Genomic DNA, 18,539 nt, shown 5'->3' on the forward strand with positions numbered 1-18,539 from the left:
CCGTGCAAGCACGCCAGCGTGTGCGCACACGCCAGCACGCACACCCATATACATACATGAATGCACACACACCCCCACGCGCACACCCACACAGACCAACACACATGCACACAAACACACGCACATCCGCCCACCACGCACCAAACACACACTAACCTGCACACACCAGCAAGCAAACACACGCAAGCGTGCACGGACACTAACATGCACAAACACAAGCATGCACAAATGCACATTAACACGCACACAGGAACACACCAGCATGCACACACACACACAAGCATGCACACACACACACTAACAAGCACACATGCACACACCAACATGCACACACACACAAGCACGCACACACACTAACAAGCACACATGCACACACTAACATGCACACACACACACTAACAAGCACACATGCACACACCAAGATGCACAAACACACATGAACATGCACACACACGAGCATGCAGACGTGCACACAGCAGCATGCGCAAACACACACGAACACGCACACATGCCCCCCCAACATGCACAAACACACAGTAACGTGCACACACACTAACATGCACTAACACGCACCCACACTAACATGCACATATGCACATGCCAGCACGTGCAAACACACACACACCATACGCAAACACACACGAACACGCACATATGCACCCCCCCACCACGCACAAACACACGCAAACACGCACAGAAGCATGCACGAACATGCACAAACACGCACGAACACGCACACACGCACCCCCCGCACCATGCACAAACACACACTAACGCGCACACACGCACACGAGCGCGCACGACCACGCGCACCCCGCCGTGCACGAACACCCCCCCCCCCCCCGCCCCAACTTCGCGAGTTGCGCGGCCCGGCCGCCGCCGCCGCCGCCACCGCCCCCCGGCCCGCCCCGGCCCGCCCCGGTCCCCCCCGTCCCCCCCCCCGGCGGCAGCGCGCACTCGGCGGCGCGGCTGGGCGCGGAGCGGCGCGCAGCGAGCGGAGCCCGCGGCCCCGGGCCCGTCCCCGTCGCGTCGCGGCGGCGGCGCGGGGCAGCGCGGCGGGGGCGAGCAGGGCGGCGGCGCGGGGCAGCGGCCACCCCCCGCCGCCCGGTCCCGGTGCCCGCAGCCCGGCCGCGGCGGGAGCATGCGGATCCTCTGCCTCTGCCTGCTGACTCTCGCCGGCACCCGCGGCCAAGGTAGGACCGGCAGCGGCACCGGCACCGGTACCGGCACCGGTACCGGCAGCGGCGCGTCCCGACTCGCCGGGCGCGGGTCCGGCCCGGGGCTCCGGGGGCTCCGGAGGCGGCGGCGGCTGCTGCTGCTGCTGCTCGCGGCGCCCGGGCGAGCGGAGCCGCCGCGCCCCGCCGGGATGCGCCCGCGGCGGCTGCGTGCGGGAGCCGGGGGGGGCCGGGATGGGGCCTGGGGCAGCCGGGCTCGGGCGCGGTGGGGGGGACCCCGGCGCTCGGTCCTGGGGCCCCCCCGGGCTCGGTCGCTGTGGAGCCCCCCCGGTCTCGGTCGGGACCCGGTCTCGGTTCTGGGACCCCCCCGGGCTCGGTCCTGGGGACCCCCCCGGGCTCGGTCGGGACCCGGGCTCGGTTGCGGTGGGATCCCCCCCGGTCTCGGTTCTGGGACCCCCCCGGGCTCGGTCGGGACCCGGGCTCGGTTGTGGTGGGGCCCCCCCGGGCTCGGTCCTGGGGGACCCCGGTCTTGGTCGCGGTGGAGCCCCCCTGGTCTCGGTCCTGGGGACCCCCCCGGTCTGGGGGGCGGCAGACCCCCAGGCGGGGTCCGGTTCCCCCCCGGTTTCGGTCCTGATGGTCTTGCATGGCCCGGTCCCGCTGGACCCCCCCGGCGTGGGTGCCGCCCCCCCGCCCCCGGTCCCCGACGGGACAAGGCGCTGGCGCCCGGGCGAGGGGTCCAGCACCCTGCGGGGACCCAGCCCGGGACCCCCCCCCCCCGGCCGCCTCGGGGGGCTGCAGCCGAGGGGTGACACGGGATGGGGGGGGGGGCTCGGCTCCGTCCATCCATCCGTCTGTCGATCCGTCCGTCCACAAGGGAAAAACTCCTGGCAGATGCCTGTGCCCCCCCGGGGCAGCCGGGACCCCCGCTGCCAGCCTGGGGCAGCGCTGGGCCCCCCCTTTCCCCCCCACCGGGCCCTCGGTGCTGAGCGCTCTGGCTGCAAGCTGGGGCGGGGGGGGGCAGCCCGACCCCCCCCCCGGCCCCCTCTGCCCCCCCCCCAAGGGCCGAGCACTGGCCCCTCGCCATTGCGCGGAGGGGGAAACTGAGGCACGGGGCGCTGCTCCCCCAAGGTCACGCCGAGCGGGTTTAGGGCGACCCCTGAGCGGCAGCTTAAACGCGGGGTCCCCCCCGGACCCCCCCCCCCACGCAAGGGGGGGCGAGGAACCGCGCCGCGCGTGCAACGAGCTGGCGGGGTCTGCGGCCCCCCAAAGCCGCGGGCCGCTGGGGCCGGGAGCCGGAGCGGGGCATCGCCCTGCGCCTCGCCGGCCCCTCCGCGGCCTCCGGCTCCTTCCCTGCTGCAAAATCCAATCTAATTTTTAATTAAGGGGGCGGCGTTGCTAAGATGCCAGGGGAAAGGGAAAAAAAAAAAAAAAAAGAAAGGAAAAAAAGAGTCGAAGTGGGGTTTAAAAGGAGCAAGCGAAGCCTCTTAAAGGGCCGGAGCGGGGCGGGGGGGCCGGAGCGGGCAGATCCCAGGCTCCCCCGCGCCCGGCTCCGGGAGGCTCCGCGGGGCTCCGCTGCCCTCCCGGGAACAAAAGCGCCCGCTCTCCCGCACCGGCCCATGTGGAGCTCGTTGGCAGCAGGGGCCGAGCTCCGGCATCGCCTGCCTCCTCCTTCTGCCCCTTTTTTTCTTTTCTTTTTTTTAATTTAATAACTCTTGGTGGAGGAAAAAAAGAAGGGGGGGAAAAAAGGGGAAAAAAGGCGGCTGGGCCTGGGATAAACAGGCTGCCCGGCTGGAGCGCCCGGCCCGGCGCGGAGCAGCGGGTCGCATTCCTGCGCCAGGGAGGGATGCGGCTTCCCCGCACGGCCGGGGAGGCGCCTGGCTTCCCGAAGGCTCGGGGCCGGTGCTCCCGTCCCGCTAAGTTTCTCCGTCGTCGTCGGAGAGCAGCGATTTCGCCGCCTTTCTCTAAAGACCGGGGGGGGGGGGGTGGCCGGTGGCGGAGGGGGGGTCCTGCCGTCTGCTGCTGCTCCCCCCCCGCCGGCTTTGCCGAGGGGCTGTGCGGAAACGCGTGCCGGGCCGCGTGTGCATGCGTGTGCATGCGTGTGCATGCGTGCGTGTGCATGCCGGCGTCTCGCGGCGGGGGAGGCGCCGGGGCCGTGCAGGCGGTCGCACGCGCGCTCGCACCGAGATGTTGAATGGGTTTCATCACTCTTCATTTCTCACTAAATAATTTTCTGTATCTTATCTAAATGAAACCCATTATTCTTCGCCCCGTTTCAATCACTCGCTGTGATTGCGCCTCAAATTGAAATATTTATTCATTTTCTGGGCGATTCTTTTTCTTTCTCTCTCTGGCTTTTTTTTTTTCCCTCCTCCCCTCTTCCCTCTCGAGGAAGAGCAGCGAAGCTGGAGCGGCGGCGCCTGCGGCTGGTGGGAAGGGGACGTGGCGGCGGCCGGGTGCCGGGGGGGACGTGGGGTGGGAGGAGAAGGGGGTTCGGTGCCGGCATTTCCCGCGGAAAGGCAGCGTGCGCCGGCGGGCCGCTCGCCCGGCCGCTCCGAGACCCTGCGCGCTCATTGCATGCGCCGCCGTGAGCCCGGCTGATCCCGGCTCCCGTCGAAGGCCTCGCCGCTGGGCCCGGCACGTCCGAAAGGAGCAGGAGAGGGAGGGATGCTGGGCTCTGGCACGGCGGGAGGGGAGGGCCAAGGGGGGCCCGGGCTCCGGCGTCCTCCGGCACCTCCGTCCTGGCTCGGCCGAGCAGCCGGCTCGCTGCAGAGCCTCGAAGACGCGGCTCCGTTTCGGCCGTCCCGTTTCTCTCCGGGGTCGGGGGGTGCCTGGTCCCCCTCCGGCGCCAGGACTCCTGGGCCCCCTGCCCAGCGCTGGTGGCTTTTCCAGGCACCTTCCTCCGCCAGCCTGGACGGACGGACAGACGGGTGCAGGGTGGGTGTGAGCCACACGTGTAGTGAGCGTGAGCAGGTCTCAAGCCCCCGTTGCAGGGGGCTCGCGGGGAGATGCCGGGGAAACGCTGCAGGCTGCCGGGGTGGAGATGGCGCCCGGAGCATCCCAGAGCATCCCGGGCTCGGTGGGGCAGGAGGGACGGTGCCAGGACCCTGAGCAGAGGGCGCTTCTCCCTGCCACCGGAGGGATGGAGAGGGCCGGGGTGCCGCGGGCAGGAGCCTTTTCCGGGGAACCGGGCGGCTCTGCCGGCCCGGCGAGCTGGCAGCGAGGAAGAGGAGGGTTTGCGGGCGCTGTCGGGGGGGCGCAAGCGCTTCGCCCTCCCCGGGGCCTGCGATCCCGCCGTTGCCCCCGGGGCAGGCAAACACGGAGAAGCGGAGGCGCCCCGGGTCGCGCCCGGCTTTTCCGGGGCCCCCGTGCCGCGACTTGTCCCGGCGGCGCCCGCCGGGCCTGAATCACCCGCTTCCGGGGCGAGCGAGTGGGACGGGACGGGATCCGCTTCCAAACCGTTCCCGAGGCCGGCGAAGAGCTTTGAGCCCGGTCCCGATTCCCGCGGCGCCCGGCCGTGACCTGAACCCTTCCGCGGGGGCCGAGGAGGGGCCCAGGCGTCCGGGCCGGGAGCTGCTCCGCCGCCGGGGCTCCGGGGGTCCGCGCGGCCCCGCTCCGGTACCTGGGGGATTCGAGCTAACTCTCCATAAAGATTCCCCTAATTGCTCGCCTTACCTCGGGTTTTATCATCAAAGCATCCGCTATTCCCTCTCCAGCCTCCTTTTCTTTTTATTATCTCTTAATTAATCACTCCAGCTTTCACACTTAGCAGATAATTACAGTCTCCCGGGCCCACGGCTCATTTTCATAACCTCCCGCTCCCGGGCAGGAGCGGGCTCAGCCGCCGGGAAAAGGCGCAAGCGGAGGGAGAGGAGCCGGAGGGATGGAGCCGCCGATCCCACCCCCCCCCACCCCACCGCGGGAAAAAAACTCCCGTGGCAGCGAACCCCCCCCCCGCCCCCCCCCCGGCGCGGAGGAGCCGCCTCGTCCGGGGAATCGGCGCAACGGGGAGGGGAAGGGAGCCGGGATCGGGAATCCCGGCCGGCCGCTGGCGGGGAAGGCGCGAAGCGCTTCCCCACGGCGCGGGAGAGGGGAAGGGGGAGAGGAGCCCTGTTCCCGGCGAGGGCCGGGGCGGAACGGGCCGCCGGCGCTGCCATGGCGACGGGCGGATTATGATCCAAATGGAAATCAAAATACGAGGGGAGGGGGGGGAAGCGCGCGAGTGGAGCAAAGGAGGAGGGGAGGGAAAAGCAACTTTTATTTCAGACGGGAGAGCGGCTGCGGGCCTCCGAGGGGTTGCCATAGGAACGGAGCGGAACGGCGGAGAAAAGGAGCCCGGCAAAGCGGGAGCGGGAGCGGGAGCGCGCGGCAGCGGGCGAGCGTGCAAGGGAGCACGCGCGTGTGCAAGGCGGCTCCCGCGCGGGGATGGGGAAAACCCGCTCCGGCTTCCGGCGTCGGGCGCTCGCCGCCGGCCCTTTCCGAAACAACCTCCAAAGCGACCTGGAGTTCCAGTAACGGCGTTGAGCCTTTGCCACAGGGGGAAACTGAGGCACGGAGCGGCTCGCTCCCCCCCCCCCCATCCACTCCCGCCTCCGGCTCCTTCCCAGCCCGGCCGCGGCGTCGGGCCGCCGAGGGTTAAGCGCCGGCTTTCCCTCCTCTCCCTCCTCTTCCAGAGAGCCTTGGCAGGAAATTCCTCAAATTCCAGGCCCGTAGGATCATCGCTGGGCTCCGACCGCAACGGCGGGAGCGGGAGCGCCGGGCCGGCGAGGGCTCTGCCGGGGGGCGGCGGGCAGCCGAGGCCGGGGCAGCTCGGCGCAGGCGCCCCGGGAAGGGGAAGGGGAAGGGGAAGGGGCCGGGGGGCGGCGGGGCCGGGGCGAAGCCGCTGCAGCCAGACGCGGTTAGGCAGGAATGCGCTGGAATTCCTGCCCGGCTTCTCCGGCGGCGCGGAGGGGGGGAAGGGAGCCGGAGCCGCCCTCGGCGTTCCCGCGTCCCCTCCGGGCTCCGGCGCCACGGGGAGGGATGCGCGGGGGAAACTGAGGCACGGCCGGGCCGCTAACGAGGCCGCGCGCTCGCAGCTGCTCGTCTCGATTCAACGCGAGCGATAATCGCGTTATTAAGCGATGTCTCATTAAGACATCTGTAACGAGCGCGCTCGGCAGCGGCTCGGTGGAAGGGTGCCAGCGCTGTTTAAATATTTTTTTCCCCTCCGTTAATGATTAGAGATGGGTTTTTTTGGTGTTTTTCCCCCCCTTTCCCAAAGCAGAACACCCCTCCCCCCCCCCGCGCGCACACACAAACAAAAGCCTTAATTAGACATTGTTCCTACCAGGGATATTACACAAATTAATTAAACTCAAGCCAATAAACAGCGCTGCTCCGTAATTCTGGCGGCCCCAGAAATGAAGGGAAATAACGAGGGCGGAGGCGACGCCAGCTCCTCCGAAAGGGCCCGTTCCCGCAGCGCCGCGGGAGCCAGGACGCCTGGGCCCCTCCGCTTGGGGCGCGCGGGAGGGCAGAGCCTCGCGGGGCCCCGTCGGGGCTCGGAGCTCCCGGCCGCGCCGAGCCTCGGGATCCCGCGTGCCAGAGCCCTGCGTTGCCCCCGCTTGGTGCCAGCTGCGGGATTTAATCCGGGGTTCGGAGGCGGCACGGGGCGCTGCACATCTGCAGCGCCCTGCACATCTGCATTGTCCCGCACATCTGCATTGTCCCGCACATCTGCAGCCCCGGCCTTTGTCTGGCAGCAGCGGGAGGAGGAGGAGGAGGAGGAGGAGGAGGGCTGGGGTGCGAAGGCAGCTCCTCTCTCCGGCCCTCTCCCCTTCCGCAGCGCATCAAAGCCCAGCTAATCCCCTCGCTCGGCGCCAAGATCGTGCAGGCAACAAAGGCCCTGGGACCCCGCGGGTGCCCCCGGCCTCGGCGTCCCGCACGGCACCCGGAGCCCACGGGGCTGCGGCGCGGAGCCCCTCGGCCCGGCTCGGCTCGCCCGGTGCCTGCGCAGCCGTGCACACGCGCGGCCCGTGCTCTTGTGCACCCTCCCAGCTCCTGTAGGCATTCCTGTGCACGCGCAGCTGGTGCACACGCACACACGTGCATTCCGTGCATGCACACAGCTGGTGCACGCACACACACACACATACGCATTCCCGTGCAAGTACACAGCTGGTGCACACGCATACACACACATTCCCGTGCATGCACACAGGGAGTGCACACACACACACATATGCATTCCCATGCATGCACACAGCTGGTGCACACGCACACACACACATTCCCGTGCATGCACACAGGGAGTGCACACACACACACACACGCATTCCCGTGCACGCACACAGCTGGTGCACGCCCCCCCCCCCCGTGCACACGCGGCGGTTCCCGTGCCGCCCCGGCCCCCAGCCGGCGGCCCCCGCTCCGGGGCCGGCCGGGCGCTTTGTCTTTCTGCCTGGCTGCCCCCTTTCACAGGGATTAGCGGCAGAAGGAGGGTGCCCGGCTCCTCGCAGACTTCGCCCCCGCCGCGTCCTCCCCGTGGAGGCAGCGCGGGCAGCCGGGAGGGAGCGACCGCTGCTCGTCCCCAAGCGCCTCCCGGGACCCTTCGCGCCCCGCGCAGAGCGGCGCCGCCAAAGCCGAGTCCCTCTGGCTCCGGCTTTCGGTGCCGCTCCGGCCGCGGCCCCTTCTCCCGCCCCGGGGCCGCCGGGATCACGCCTGGCACCCTGGCAGCTCCCCGGCTATTTTTGGATGCTGCCTTCTTCCTTCCTCTCCCTTTGTGCGCTGGCCCCGATTTGCCTGGTAACGGAGCCCTCGCCGCCGGCCTCCGGCTCCGCTTCCTTCCGCCAGAGCTGGCGGCACGGCGCCGGCCAAGCCGGGCCGCTCCGAGAGCCCCGATCCCCCTCGAGCCGCCCCCCCCCCGGCCTGCCAGGGTGCTCCCGACTTCGGGAGCCGCTCGGCTCCTGCCGCGGGGCCGCCCGCACCCCGGCACCCCCCCCCCCCCCGCGGCGCCTGCACCGAGCGGGCCAGGCCTCTGCGGCCCCTCCGTTCGCCCTAACGCAGTAAAGCGCTTGGCTTATTTTGCTCTCTGTTTTCTCCCTCCCCAACGCTGGTTTGTATTTTATTGGCATCTTCACAGCGCTGAAAGTAATGTAATTACGAGGGGAATTTATAGGTTGTTTCGCAAGCCGGGAGTTCATTTTTTTTTATATTATTATTATTAGGCGGGGAATATTTAAGGCTCCTCGGGAACGAAAAATAGAACGCAGCTCCCCGGCGTCATCTCCCCCGGCATTTATGCCGCTTCCCGACGAGGTTTTAATTGAAATTTGGTTTGCGTGTTGTTCCCCGCGTTGCGGGTTTTCGCCCCGCGCCTAATTGCGACTCGCCGCCTCCTCCTGCTCCTCGCCGGCACGCGGCAGCCCAGCGCGGCGCCCGGAAAATCCGTCCTTCCCACAGCCCCTTCGGAGGCGAGGCACCTCGAAGCCTTTTTTTCCACCCTTTTCCCGCGATCCGGGGGGTGGCAGAGGGGAAGGGGCTCCGCGGAGCCACCGTTTTCCCGCAGCGGCATCGGCGGCGTCTCCGCGGCCGGGCGGTAATCGAGGTGGAATATTTGATCGGCCGGGAAATGAGCTGCTAAATTTGTTGGGAGATTGGTGTCACAAGCAATCGAGGAGCCGCTCTTCTGGCAGGGCCGGGCGGCTAAACGAGAAATCATTAGGTGATTGCGGAGGCCGGGAGGGAGCGCGGGCAGCGGCGAAGCCGAGGAGGAGGAGGAGGAGGAGGAGGAAGAGGGAGCAGCCGTGCAGGCAGGGCCCAGGCGAGCCCGGAGAAATGATCCCCGTGCGATGGAGGAGCAGGCGCTGCAGCCGGGTTTTCCACGCGGAGTGGTGCCCGGAGCCGGCGTTCCCGAAAGCCGGCTGGGAGGAGGGGGCCGGGGAATCAATCTCCTCCTCATTTGTTTTTATAATTTTGACTTTTAAAAAATGGAAGTAACTGGAGCATCCTTTCCCCGGAGAGCTTTGCTGCCGCCGGCTTCCGGAGCGGACGGAGCGGCGGGGGGGAAGAGGCACCGCACGGCCCCCATGCGAGGCCTGGGGTGCCTGAGCCATGGGCATTCCCAGCGGGAGCATCCCGGGGCGCCGCCGCCTTTGCGCGGGTGCCGGCCGTGCGCTGGCATCGTACGGCGATGCCGAAAGAGCCGCTGCCGTTGCCATCCGGCCGCATTAGCGTCGGGAAGCAGGGAGGAAGGAGAGGAGCAGGGAGGCAGCGAGCGGCTTCAGGCGGGGAGCGGAAGCGGCTTCTCCGGCCCGGCTGCCCTCGGAGCGGCCGGAGTTTAAAATAGCCGCTGATCCGCGGCCGCCCGGTGCCTCGGTTTCCCCGCGCGGCCGCCCTCCCCTCGCCGCCTCCCCGCTCTGCCGCGCAGGGCCGCGAGGAAGCCAAATCCTCTTTGCTCTCCCGCGGAATAAAACCGGTGGAGGGTTTGCTGGGGTGTTTTTCCCCTTTCCCCATGTATTTTTCCCCCCCCCCAATGTAAATAGAAGTGAACAACTTGGGAAGTGGACGGGGGAAAGGCTTAAATTTAAAAGCAGTGCGAAGAGGAAGGGGAGGAGGGAGAGAGATAAAATAATATATTAAAAAAAAAAAAAAAAAGGTCTAGCGCGGAGAGATTTAGCTCCATCTGAAAGCTGTCAGCGCGAATAAAAAGCTTTTCTTTGAACCCTGAGTTTAATAGCGGGAGGAGAGAGAGGGAGGTTGGAGCACCAGCCCCAGGGCTTAATCAGACCTTCGCTGGATAAATACAGGGAGACAGGGCCGGGAGCGCGGCTCTGCCGGGTCCCTGCTCCACGCGTGGCCGCCCCGGCCCGGCCCGATTCCCGGGCGGGAACGAGAGCCGCGGGAACGAGAGCCGCGGGAATGCACACCGCGGGAACGAGCACCGCGGGAATGTGCGCCGCGGGAACGAGCGCCGCGGGAGCCCGGAGCCGGCTGCCGGCCCAGGTCCCTATCGCCCTTTTGCAGACTAAACAGCCCCGTCCGGATCGCGGCATGGCGCCAGCCGGCCGGGAGAAGCCGGGTGGCAGTTTGCCGGAGCAGGGGCAGCACCGCCCCGCGGCAGAGCCCCCAGCTCCGGACAGACAGATGGATGGACGGACGCCACGGTCCTTGCTGGCTCCTATTTCTGCTTGCAAGCGCCTGCCGCTGCCGGGCGTTTGCCGGCCCAATAAAACGATCCCCCGTGATCTACGGAGCTGTTACTTTTACGCCCGGATCGATACGGTTGCAGGGGTTGCTGCTATCCGGGAGGCAGCGGCTGGGCCGCCTGCCCGCTGCGGCCAGCGCGAGCCGTCGGAAAGCAGCACGCGGCACCCGCGGCCCCTCGCCGCCTGCCCGCCCGCCCGCCTGCTCCCCGCCGCCGCCGCCGCCGCCGCGGGGGGCTTTGCTGCTGCAACCCGCCGAAAACGGCGCCCGCGCGCTGCGTGGTTGCGGTCTGCTGTGGGGCTCACGGCTCCCCGGCGTGCACGCAGCCGCGCGTGCAGATGCTTGCGTGCGTGCGTGCACACCTGTGCTTGCACACACACGTGCACACCTGTGCATGCACACGCACGTGCACACCTGTGCATGCACACACACGTGCACACCTGTGCATGCACACGCTTGCACACACCTGTGCATGCACACACACGTGCACACCTGTGCATGCACACGCTTGCACGCTTGCACGCCTGCGCACGCCAGGCGCTCGTGCGCTGGGCAGCGCCGGGCTCGTGCCCCTGCGGCCGCGGGCCCCCGCCGGCTCCGCGCTCCTCCTCCTCCCGCCTGTCTCGCTCCCCCTTTCCCCGGCTCTGATCTTCCCGCGCGCCCACCTCTCTCCAGGCACCTTCCTCTTTGATCTCTGCTCGGCTCCGCGATCCCCCGCTCCCGCTCGCCCCCCCCCAGCTCTTCCTCCAGGCCTGTCCCCTCCTCCCCCTCTCTCCTCTCTCGTTCTCTCCTTCCTTTATCTCTCGGCCGCCCGCTCCGCTCCTTCCCTCTCCTCCTCCTTCCCTCTCCTCCGCTGAAGTCTGCCGAGGGGCTGGGAAGCGCAGGGAGATCAAAGCGGCCTGGCCGCCCCCGCCGCGCCGGAGCCCGCACCCAGCCCTGCTCGGGGGCCGGGGTGGCACTGGGGTACCGATCCCGGGGCTCCTGGCATACCCCATCCTGGTGCTCCTGGGGTACCAATCCCAGGGCTCCCAGCATACCCCATCCTGGGGTTCCCGGGATACCGATCCCGGGACTCCTGGGGTACTGATCCCAGGACTCCTGGGGTACTGATCCCATTACTCCTGGGGTACCGATCCCAGTACTCCTGGGGTGCTGATCCCAGGGCTCCCAGGGTGCCTGTGCCGCAGGGAGCATCGGTGCAGCCCTGTCCACCGATGGCATCTCTCCGTCTCGGGACCCTGCGGATTTCCGTCCCCGTCCCCGTGCCGGGACACGGCTGGACCCGCCGATGCTGCCAGCGCGCTGGGGACAGCGCTGGCGGCTCGGCACTGCACCGGTGCGGCCCGTCCTCCCCGGCCGGCGCAGCGGGAGCCCGGGATGGGGATGGCAGCAGCCGCCGAGGGATTCGCTGGGGGGATCGAAGGCAGGAACGGGGCCCGGAGCGCCGGAGGCAGCGCCAGGGCCTCGGCGGCTTCCTGGCCCAGCCTGGTTTTGACCCACGCGGGGTTGATGTCCTCCGCCGGCGCCCACCGCCTGACGGCTGCCGACACCGCGATCAATCTGTCCCGCAGCGTGCGGGGATGGGGATGGGGACGGGGACAGGGATGGCAGCGCGGGGCCGTGACAGCCACCTGGCCGCGCTGCCGGGCGGGGGGGGCGGATTCGGCTGCACCCAGCACCGGACACCGGCGCGCGCGGCCCCCGCTGACGCACTGCCTCTGCCCGCAGTCGCCCAGACCCGCTTCGTGGAGGAACCGGAGGACCAGACGGTCGTGGCCGGCCAGAGGATCGTCCTCTCCTGCGTGGTGCTCAACTACTCGGGGATCGTGCAATGGACCAAAGACGGGCTCGCCCTGGGCATGGGGCAGGGCCTCAAAGGTACGCGGCGCTGCGGGGGGGCTGCGGGGGCCGTCGCCGCCTGCGGGTGTCACGTCCCCGCGGCTGCCGCAGAGCCGGGTCCGCGTGCCACGGGCAGCCCCCGGCGCCCGCTTGCCGCTGCTTCCTGCATGTGCAGTGATCCCTGCACACCCTGCGATCCCTGCACGTGCTGCGATCCCTGCACGCGGCGGGGTGCCGGCAAACACCAGGGTCTCTGCAAACACCGGGCGTCCCCCGTGCACCGGGGATCCTGCGTGCATTGGGGATCCTGTGTGCACTGGGGACCCTGTGTTCAGAGGATCTTGCATGCAGCAAAGATCCTGCATGCAGCAAAGATCCTGCATGCACTGGGAATCCTGCATGCACTGAGGATCCTGCATGCACCGGGGATCCTGCATGCACCGAGGATCCTGCGTGCACCAAGGATCCTTTGTTCACAGAGGATCTTGCATGCAGCAAAGATCCTGCATGCACTGAGGATCCTGCATGCTCCAGGGATTCTGTGTGCTCCAGGGATCCCGCGTGCCCCAGGGTCCCTGCTGGCTGCCCCGTGTCCCGCAGGGCCCGGGCTGGGACAGGGGCCTGGCTACCACTTCCCCTTCCCGTGTCTCGTCCCCACGGCGGCTCCCAGCCATCCCGGCCCTGCCGTCGCTTCCTGCAGCCACCTGCATGTGCCAACGGCACACGGGCCGGCACACGCGTGTCCCTGGGCGCAGCCGGGGGCACACGCGCATGCACACCCGCGCTCGCGCGCACGCCGGGTCTGCCCGGGGCTCCGAGAGCTGCCCCGGCCCCGGCGTGTCGGGGGCAAAACCAGGGCGCAGCGGGGCACGGGGACGGAGCCGCCACCGTGCCACCTGACCCCGCGCCGTCCCCGCAGCCTGGCCGCGCTACCGCATCGTGGGCACGGCCGACTCGGGCCAGTACAACCTGGAGATCACCGACGCCGAGCTCTCCGATGACGCCGTCTACGAGTGCCAGGCCACGGAGGCGGCGCTGCGCTCCCGCCGCGCCAGGCTCACCGTGCTCAGTAAGGAGCGGGCGCCCGCGGCACCGCGTCCCCGTCCCCCCCCTCCCCCCGGGGCCGAGACCGGGACCGTCCCGGCTGCCGGCCGCCGTGGGTCGGCAGGAGCCTGGCGCTGCCTCCGCTCCGGCCCGGCCGTGCCATTATCTTTAATGCCTTAATCGCTATTCGTGCCGCGGCTGAGTTACGGGCCCTGCGAGTGCAGTAACTTTGATTTCCCTGACTTTTGCGTCTTGTAAAAGAAAAAAAGAAGACGCCAGAGCTGCAGCGGAAGTGTTGCACGAATGGGGTTTTGGGGCGGATTTCTCGCTTTTCTTCATTTCGCTTTCCCTTCGTTGCGAGAGCATCGCTTTTCCCGTATTGCGCGGCCCGGATCGCTCAGGACGCCGTGGCGCAAAGCCGCGTTACGGAGCGATCCGGGCACCCGTTAACCCGCCCGTTCCCCTTCCCGCAGTCCCCCCCGAAGACCCCACGATCGACGGGGCCCCCGAGATCCTGCTCCGAGCGGGGACGCCCTACAACCTGACGTGCCGGGCGCGCAGCGCCAAGCCCGCCGCCACCATCGTCTGGTACCGGGACGGGCTGCAGCAGGATGGAGCCGTCACCAGCACGGTAGGGCAGCGCTCGGCCCCTCCGCCCCGCTCCGTGCCTCGGTTTCCCCCGCCGCTACCGCGGGTCTCCTCTGCGCGGCAGGAGGTGCTGGCCGACGGCAAGCGGGAGACGACCACCAGCCAGCTGGGCATCAACCCCACCGACCTCGACATCGGGCGCGTGTTCTCCTGCCGCAGCGTGAACGACGCCATCCCGGCCGGCAAGGAGACCTTCGTCAAGCTCAACGTGCACCGTGAGTCCCGGAGCCCGCGGGAGCGAGGCCGGTGCTTGGAGCCAGCTCCGGGTCTCCGGCGTGGAGCGGTGCAGCGTGGCACGGCACGGCACGCCATGCCGAGCTGCATCCGTGCCCGGCGCGGGGACTCGGCGGTGAACACCGACCTCCAGTGGCTGCTGCGGGAAGGGGCTCGCCGGGCACCCGCGCCGGGCAGGGGGCTCGGCTCGTGCCTCGGTCCCTTCTCCCTGCCGCCCCGCGACACCTCCGCGCGCCTTCCCCGCAGATCCCCCCACCGTCACGCTGTCCATCCAGCCGCAGACGGTGCAGGAGGGCGAGAGGGTGGTGTTCACCTGCATGGCCACCGCCAACCCCGAAATCAAGGGCTACAGGTGAGGGGGACACGCGGGAGCCGGCGGCCCGTCCCGTCCCGTCCCCGAGCCCCCCCCTCCCCGGCGCTGCCTCCACCCTCCCGCCCCGGGTCTCTCTCCCCTCCCAGGTGGGCCAAGGGCGGCGTGGTCATCGAGGAGGCCAAGGAGAACAAGTACGAGACGCAGGTGGACTACTCCTTCTTCACGGAGCCCGTCTCCTGCGAGGTGCACAACGACATCGGCAGCACCAACGTCAGCACGCTGGTGGACGTGCACTGTGAGTGCGGGGTGGCCGGGAGCGCCGGGCCGGGCTGGAAGCCCCCCCCAAAACCACCCTGCCCGGCCCCTCACCTTCTCCTCCCCTCCAGTCGCCCCTCGAATCGTGGTGGACCCCAAACCCACCACCACGGACATCGGCTCCGACGTGACGCTGACGTGCGTGTGGTCCGGCAACCCTCCGCTCACCCTCACCTGGACCAAAAAGGAGTCCAACATGGTAGGGGGGGGGGAGCTGGCAGGGTGGGCACTGGCCCCCCGCTTGGCCCCCGCCGTGACGCCCCCTCCATGCTCGGCCCCCCCCCCCCAGGTCCTCAGCAACAGCAACCAGCTCTACCTGAAGTCGGTCACGCAGGCGGACGCGGGGCAGTACGTCTGCAAGGCCATCGTCCCGCGCATCGGGGTGGGCGAGCGCGAGGTCACCCTCTTCGTGAACGGTGAGTCGTCCCCGTCGTCGTCCCCCCCCCCCACCTCCGCCGCGGCCGGGGTCGCCCGGCGCGCTAAATATTAAAGTCAGGTGGTGGCACCGGCTCGCTGAGCCCCGCGTCTCCCTGCCCCAGGCCCCCCCATCATCTCCAGCGAGGCCGTGCAGTACGCGGCGCGCGGCGACCGCGGCAAGGTGGAGTGTTTCATCGGCAGCACGCCGCCGCCGGACCGCATCGTGAGTGCCGGGCTGGCTGCACGGCCCGTCCCCGTCCCCGTCCCCGTCCCCGTCCCCATCCCCGTCACCCCCAACCCGGCTGGGTCCCATCCTGCTGCCGCCTGGTTTGGCACCCGGGTGCCGGGGGCTGACGCAGCCTCCTCTCCCTCCTCTTCCTCCCTCCTTCCGCCGGCGCCGCGGGGCCAGGCCTGGGCCTGGAAGGAGAACATTTTGGAGGCCGGCACGCTGGAGCGCTACACGGTGGAGCGGACGAACACGGGCAGCGGCGTCCTCTCCACCCTCACCATCAACAACGTCATGGACGCCGACTTCCAGACCCGCTACAACTGCACGGCCTGGAACAGCTTCGGGCCGGGCACCGCCATCATCCAGCTGGATGAGAAAGGTACCGGCGGGCTAGGACGCCTGGGCCCCCTCCGAGACCTGCCCGGCTCCGGGGGCGTTAAAGCAAACGGGGCCTCCGTGGGGCTGCGCGCAGCTAACGCGCCCGTCCGCCCGTCCCCTGCAGAGGTCCTGCCCGTGGGCATCATCGCCGGGGGCACCATCGGGGCCAGCATCCTCGTCATCGCCTTCCTCGTCGCCCTCGCCTGCGTCCTCTACCGGCGCCGCAAGGGAAGTGAGTGTCGGGGGGCAGGAGGGGCACGCGGGGAAATGGGGCGGGTGGACGCGCCGGCGGGCGGACGGACAGACGGACGGATGGACGGAGGCTGAGCCGCCTCCGTGCGTCCCCAGGCCGCAAGGACGTCACCCTGCGCAAGCTGGACATCAAGGTGGAGACGGTGAACAGGGAGCCCCTGACGCTGCACGCCGACCGCGAGGAGGACACGGCCAGCGTCTCCACGGCCACCCGCGTCATGAAGGCCATCTACTCGGTAGGGGATGCCCCACGCCGGGGGTGGGGGGGGGGGGTCACGCTGGAGCCCGGACTCCTGGGTCCCCTCGCCCTGCTCCGGGACCACGGGAGCTGGGAGCGGCGGGGGGAACTCGCGCTGCTCTTCCCCTTTCCCCCGCAGTCCTTCAAGGACGACGTGGACCTGAAGCAGGACCTTCGCTGCGACACCATCGACACGCGCGAGGAGTACGAGCTCAAGGTGCGGCACGGCGCCGGGACGCGGGGAGGGAGGGTGGCGGAGGGGTGCGGGTCCCGCAGCCGCGTGCATCAGCCTTGCGCCGGCGCGTGGGAAACGGGGAGGTTCCCGCAGGTCTGGGGATGCTCAGAGGCGGCGAAGGGAGGCCAGGACTCCTGGGCCCTCTTCCGGCAGAGCTCGGTCTCCGCTGGGGGCAACGGAGCCTTTCCCACCGCCCTCTCCCCCCTGCCCCCCGCCGGCAGGACCCCACCAACGGGTACTACAACGTGCGCGCCCACGAGGACCGCCCGTCCTCCCGCACCGTGCTCTACGCCGACTACCGCGCCGCCGGCGCCGCGCGCTACGACGCCCGCCCGCCCTCCCGCCTCTCCCACTCCAGCGGCTACGCTCAGCTCAGCACCTACGGCCGCGGCCCCGCGTCCGACTACAGCGCCGAGGCGGCGCCGGGTCCCGGGCCGCCTCCGGGCACGACGGCCGGCGAGACGGCCAGCCAGCTCTCCTACGAGAACTACGGGGGCCACGGCGCCTTCCCGGCCGGCGCCGGCTATGCCACCTACCGCCTGGGCTACAGCCAGCCGCCGCCGCCCGGCCTGGACCGGGCGCCCTACGAGGCTTACGACCCCATGGGCAAGTACGCCAGCGCCACCCGCTTCTCCTACACCTCCCAGCACTCGGACTACGGGCAGCGCTTCCAGCAGCGGATGCAGACGCACGTCTGAGGGCGGCCGGGCGGAGATGCCCCCTCTCCTCACGCCGGACGAGGGGCCGGGAGGGTCGCAGGTACCTCGCCGCTGTCCCCTGATATTCAGGGGCTCATCCTGACCTTCCCGCTTCTCCTCCCGCGGCTGGACTCTCGGAGCCTGCCCCCACAGCCATACAACCCCCCCCGCCCCCAAAATCCGGCCGCGCTGCCCGGGGACCCCGGCGGCAGGGACGTGCCCCGGCTCCCTTCTCTTTGAGCTTCCACTCATCCGCCCGCTGCGCTTCCCGGTCTTTCATTTTGGTACCTTCCCAGAAGAGGGGCGGCAGGGCAGGGTCTGCCACCCCTCCTTCCCCATCCCAATCCAGCCGTGCCGGGGCCGGTGGTGGGATGGGGGACGTGGGAAAGCCCCTCGCTTTGCCCTCCCTCTGGCCAGGGAAAGGGGGAGCTGCCGCCTCCTCCGCTGCATCCCGCGGTCGCGAGGGCTCCCCCGGGTCGGATCCCTCCCGGAAGGGTGGCCCCGATCCGCCCGCCGCCGAGCCAGCGCCCACCTCTCCCTCTCCCCAAAAAAGAGGGGCAGCCCACGAGCCACGCTGCACCCAGAAACCCGCTCCGTCCAGGGCCCCGTCCCCACTGGAGAGGTTACGTGTGGCCATATATATGTGTATGTATGTACATGCATATATATATATATATAAGGTCCGGCTTCTGTTTTCTCCCCAAAAAGGCCCCATCCCAGGCTGTTCCCATTCCCTGTGCCTTGACTTTGGCAGGTGCTGCCGTTTGCAGGTGATGCATCCCACCGGCGCAGCCGCAGCTTAAACCCCGCGCGGTGCCGTCGCAGCCGAGGGCACGAGCTGTCTTGGGGGGGACGGGGGGGGGGGGTCCTTTTATGAATGTATATAAAGGTATATTGTATAGAAGTAGCCCCCCCCCCCCCCCCCGGGGAACCACCCTCCGAACCACCAGCGAGCGTCGCTGCTTCCCGCGAAACCCCCCCGAGCAGGTTCCCGGCGCGGGCCGCTTCCGCCCCCCCAAAGATTTGGCGAATGTTTTGAGCCTCGGCAAACCAAAGCAGACGGGAGTCGGAGCGCAGGCGGTCTCCGAACGGGTCCCGGCTCCGGAGGTTTCGGGCCGGGAAGCAGCACGGAGCCACGGTGACAGTGGGGGGGGGGGGGGGTCCCGATTGCCCTGCCTAGAGCGACGGTGCTCGCCGAGACGGCGCCGTGTCGTGAGCGCGGCTCGGAGGGGCCGCGGCTTCGAAAGGGAAGCGGCACACGCGCGACGTGAGCTCTGCCGATGCCGGATAACCCTTCCCGGGTGCGTCCCCGCCGGCACGCATCCGCACGCGCCGGCTTCCCGG

At 69.2% G+C, this 18,539-nt stretch overlaps 1 protein-coding gene across 1 annotated transcript; it reads left to right on the forward strand.

The window, feature by feature from the left end:
* Positions 1-1,068: 1,068 nt before the first annotated feature.
* KIRREL1 (kirre like nephrin family adhesion molecule 1) lies at positions 1,069-17,599 on the forward strand. Its single transcript, XM_067313400.1, has 15 exons — positions 1,069-1,193; positions 12,084-12,233; positions 13,114-13,263; positions 13,712-13,869; positions 13,951-14,101; positions 14,367-14,472; positions 14,580-14,728; positions 14,820-14,947; positions 15,038-15,164; positions 15,288-15,388; positions 15,575-15,773; positions 15,897-16,004; positions 16,121-16,260; positions 16,402-16,479; positions 16,719-17,599. Exons 1-15 carry the CDS (start codon positions 1,142-1,144, stop codon positions 17,193-17,195), a joined length of 2,274 nt encoding a protein of 757 aa, XP_067169501.1. The 5' UTR covers positions 1,069-1,141; the 3' UTR covers positions 17,196-17,599.
* Positions 17,600-18,539: the final 940 nt, after the last annotated feature.

Source organism: Apteryx mantelli, chromosome 31 (assembly GCF_036417845.1).
Source record: "Apteryx mantelli isolate bAptMan1 chromosome 31, bAptMan1.hap1, whole genome shotgun sequence".
Lineage (NCBI taxonomy): Eukaryota > Metazoa > Chordata > Aves > Apterygiformes > Apterygidae > Apteryx > Apteryx mantelli.

Bases quoted from the DNA above. Each gene is read 5' to 3' on its own strand.
- KIRREL1 (XM_067313400.1), top strand. From the start codon at position 1,142: ATGCGGATCCTCTGCCTCTGCCTGCTGACTCTCGCCGGCACCCGCGGC. The intron at 1,194-12,083 runs GTAGGACCGGCA...CTCTGCCCGCAG, and splicing joins CGCCGGCACCCGCGGCCAAG to TCGCCCAGACCCGCTTCGTG. The intron at 16,005-16,120 runs GTGAGTGTCGGG...GTGCGTCCCCAG, and splicing joins CTACCGGCGCCGCAAGGGAA to GCCGCAAGGACGTCACCCTG.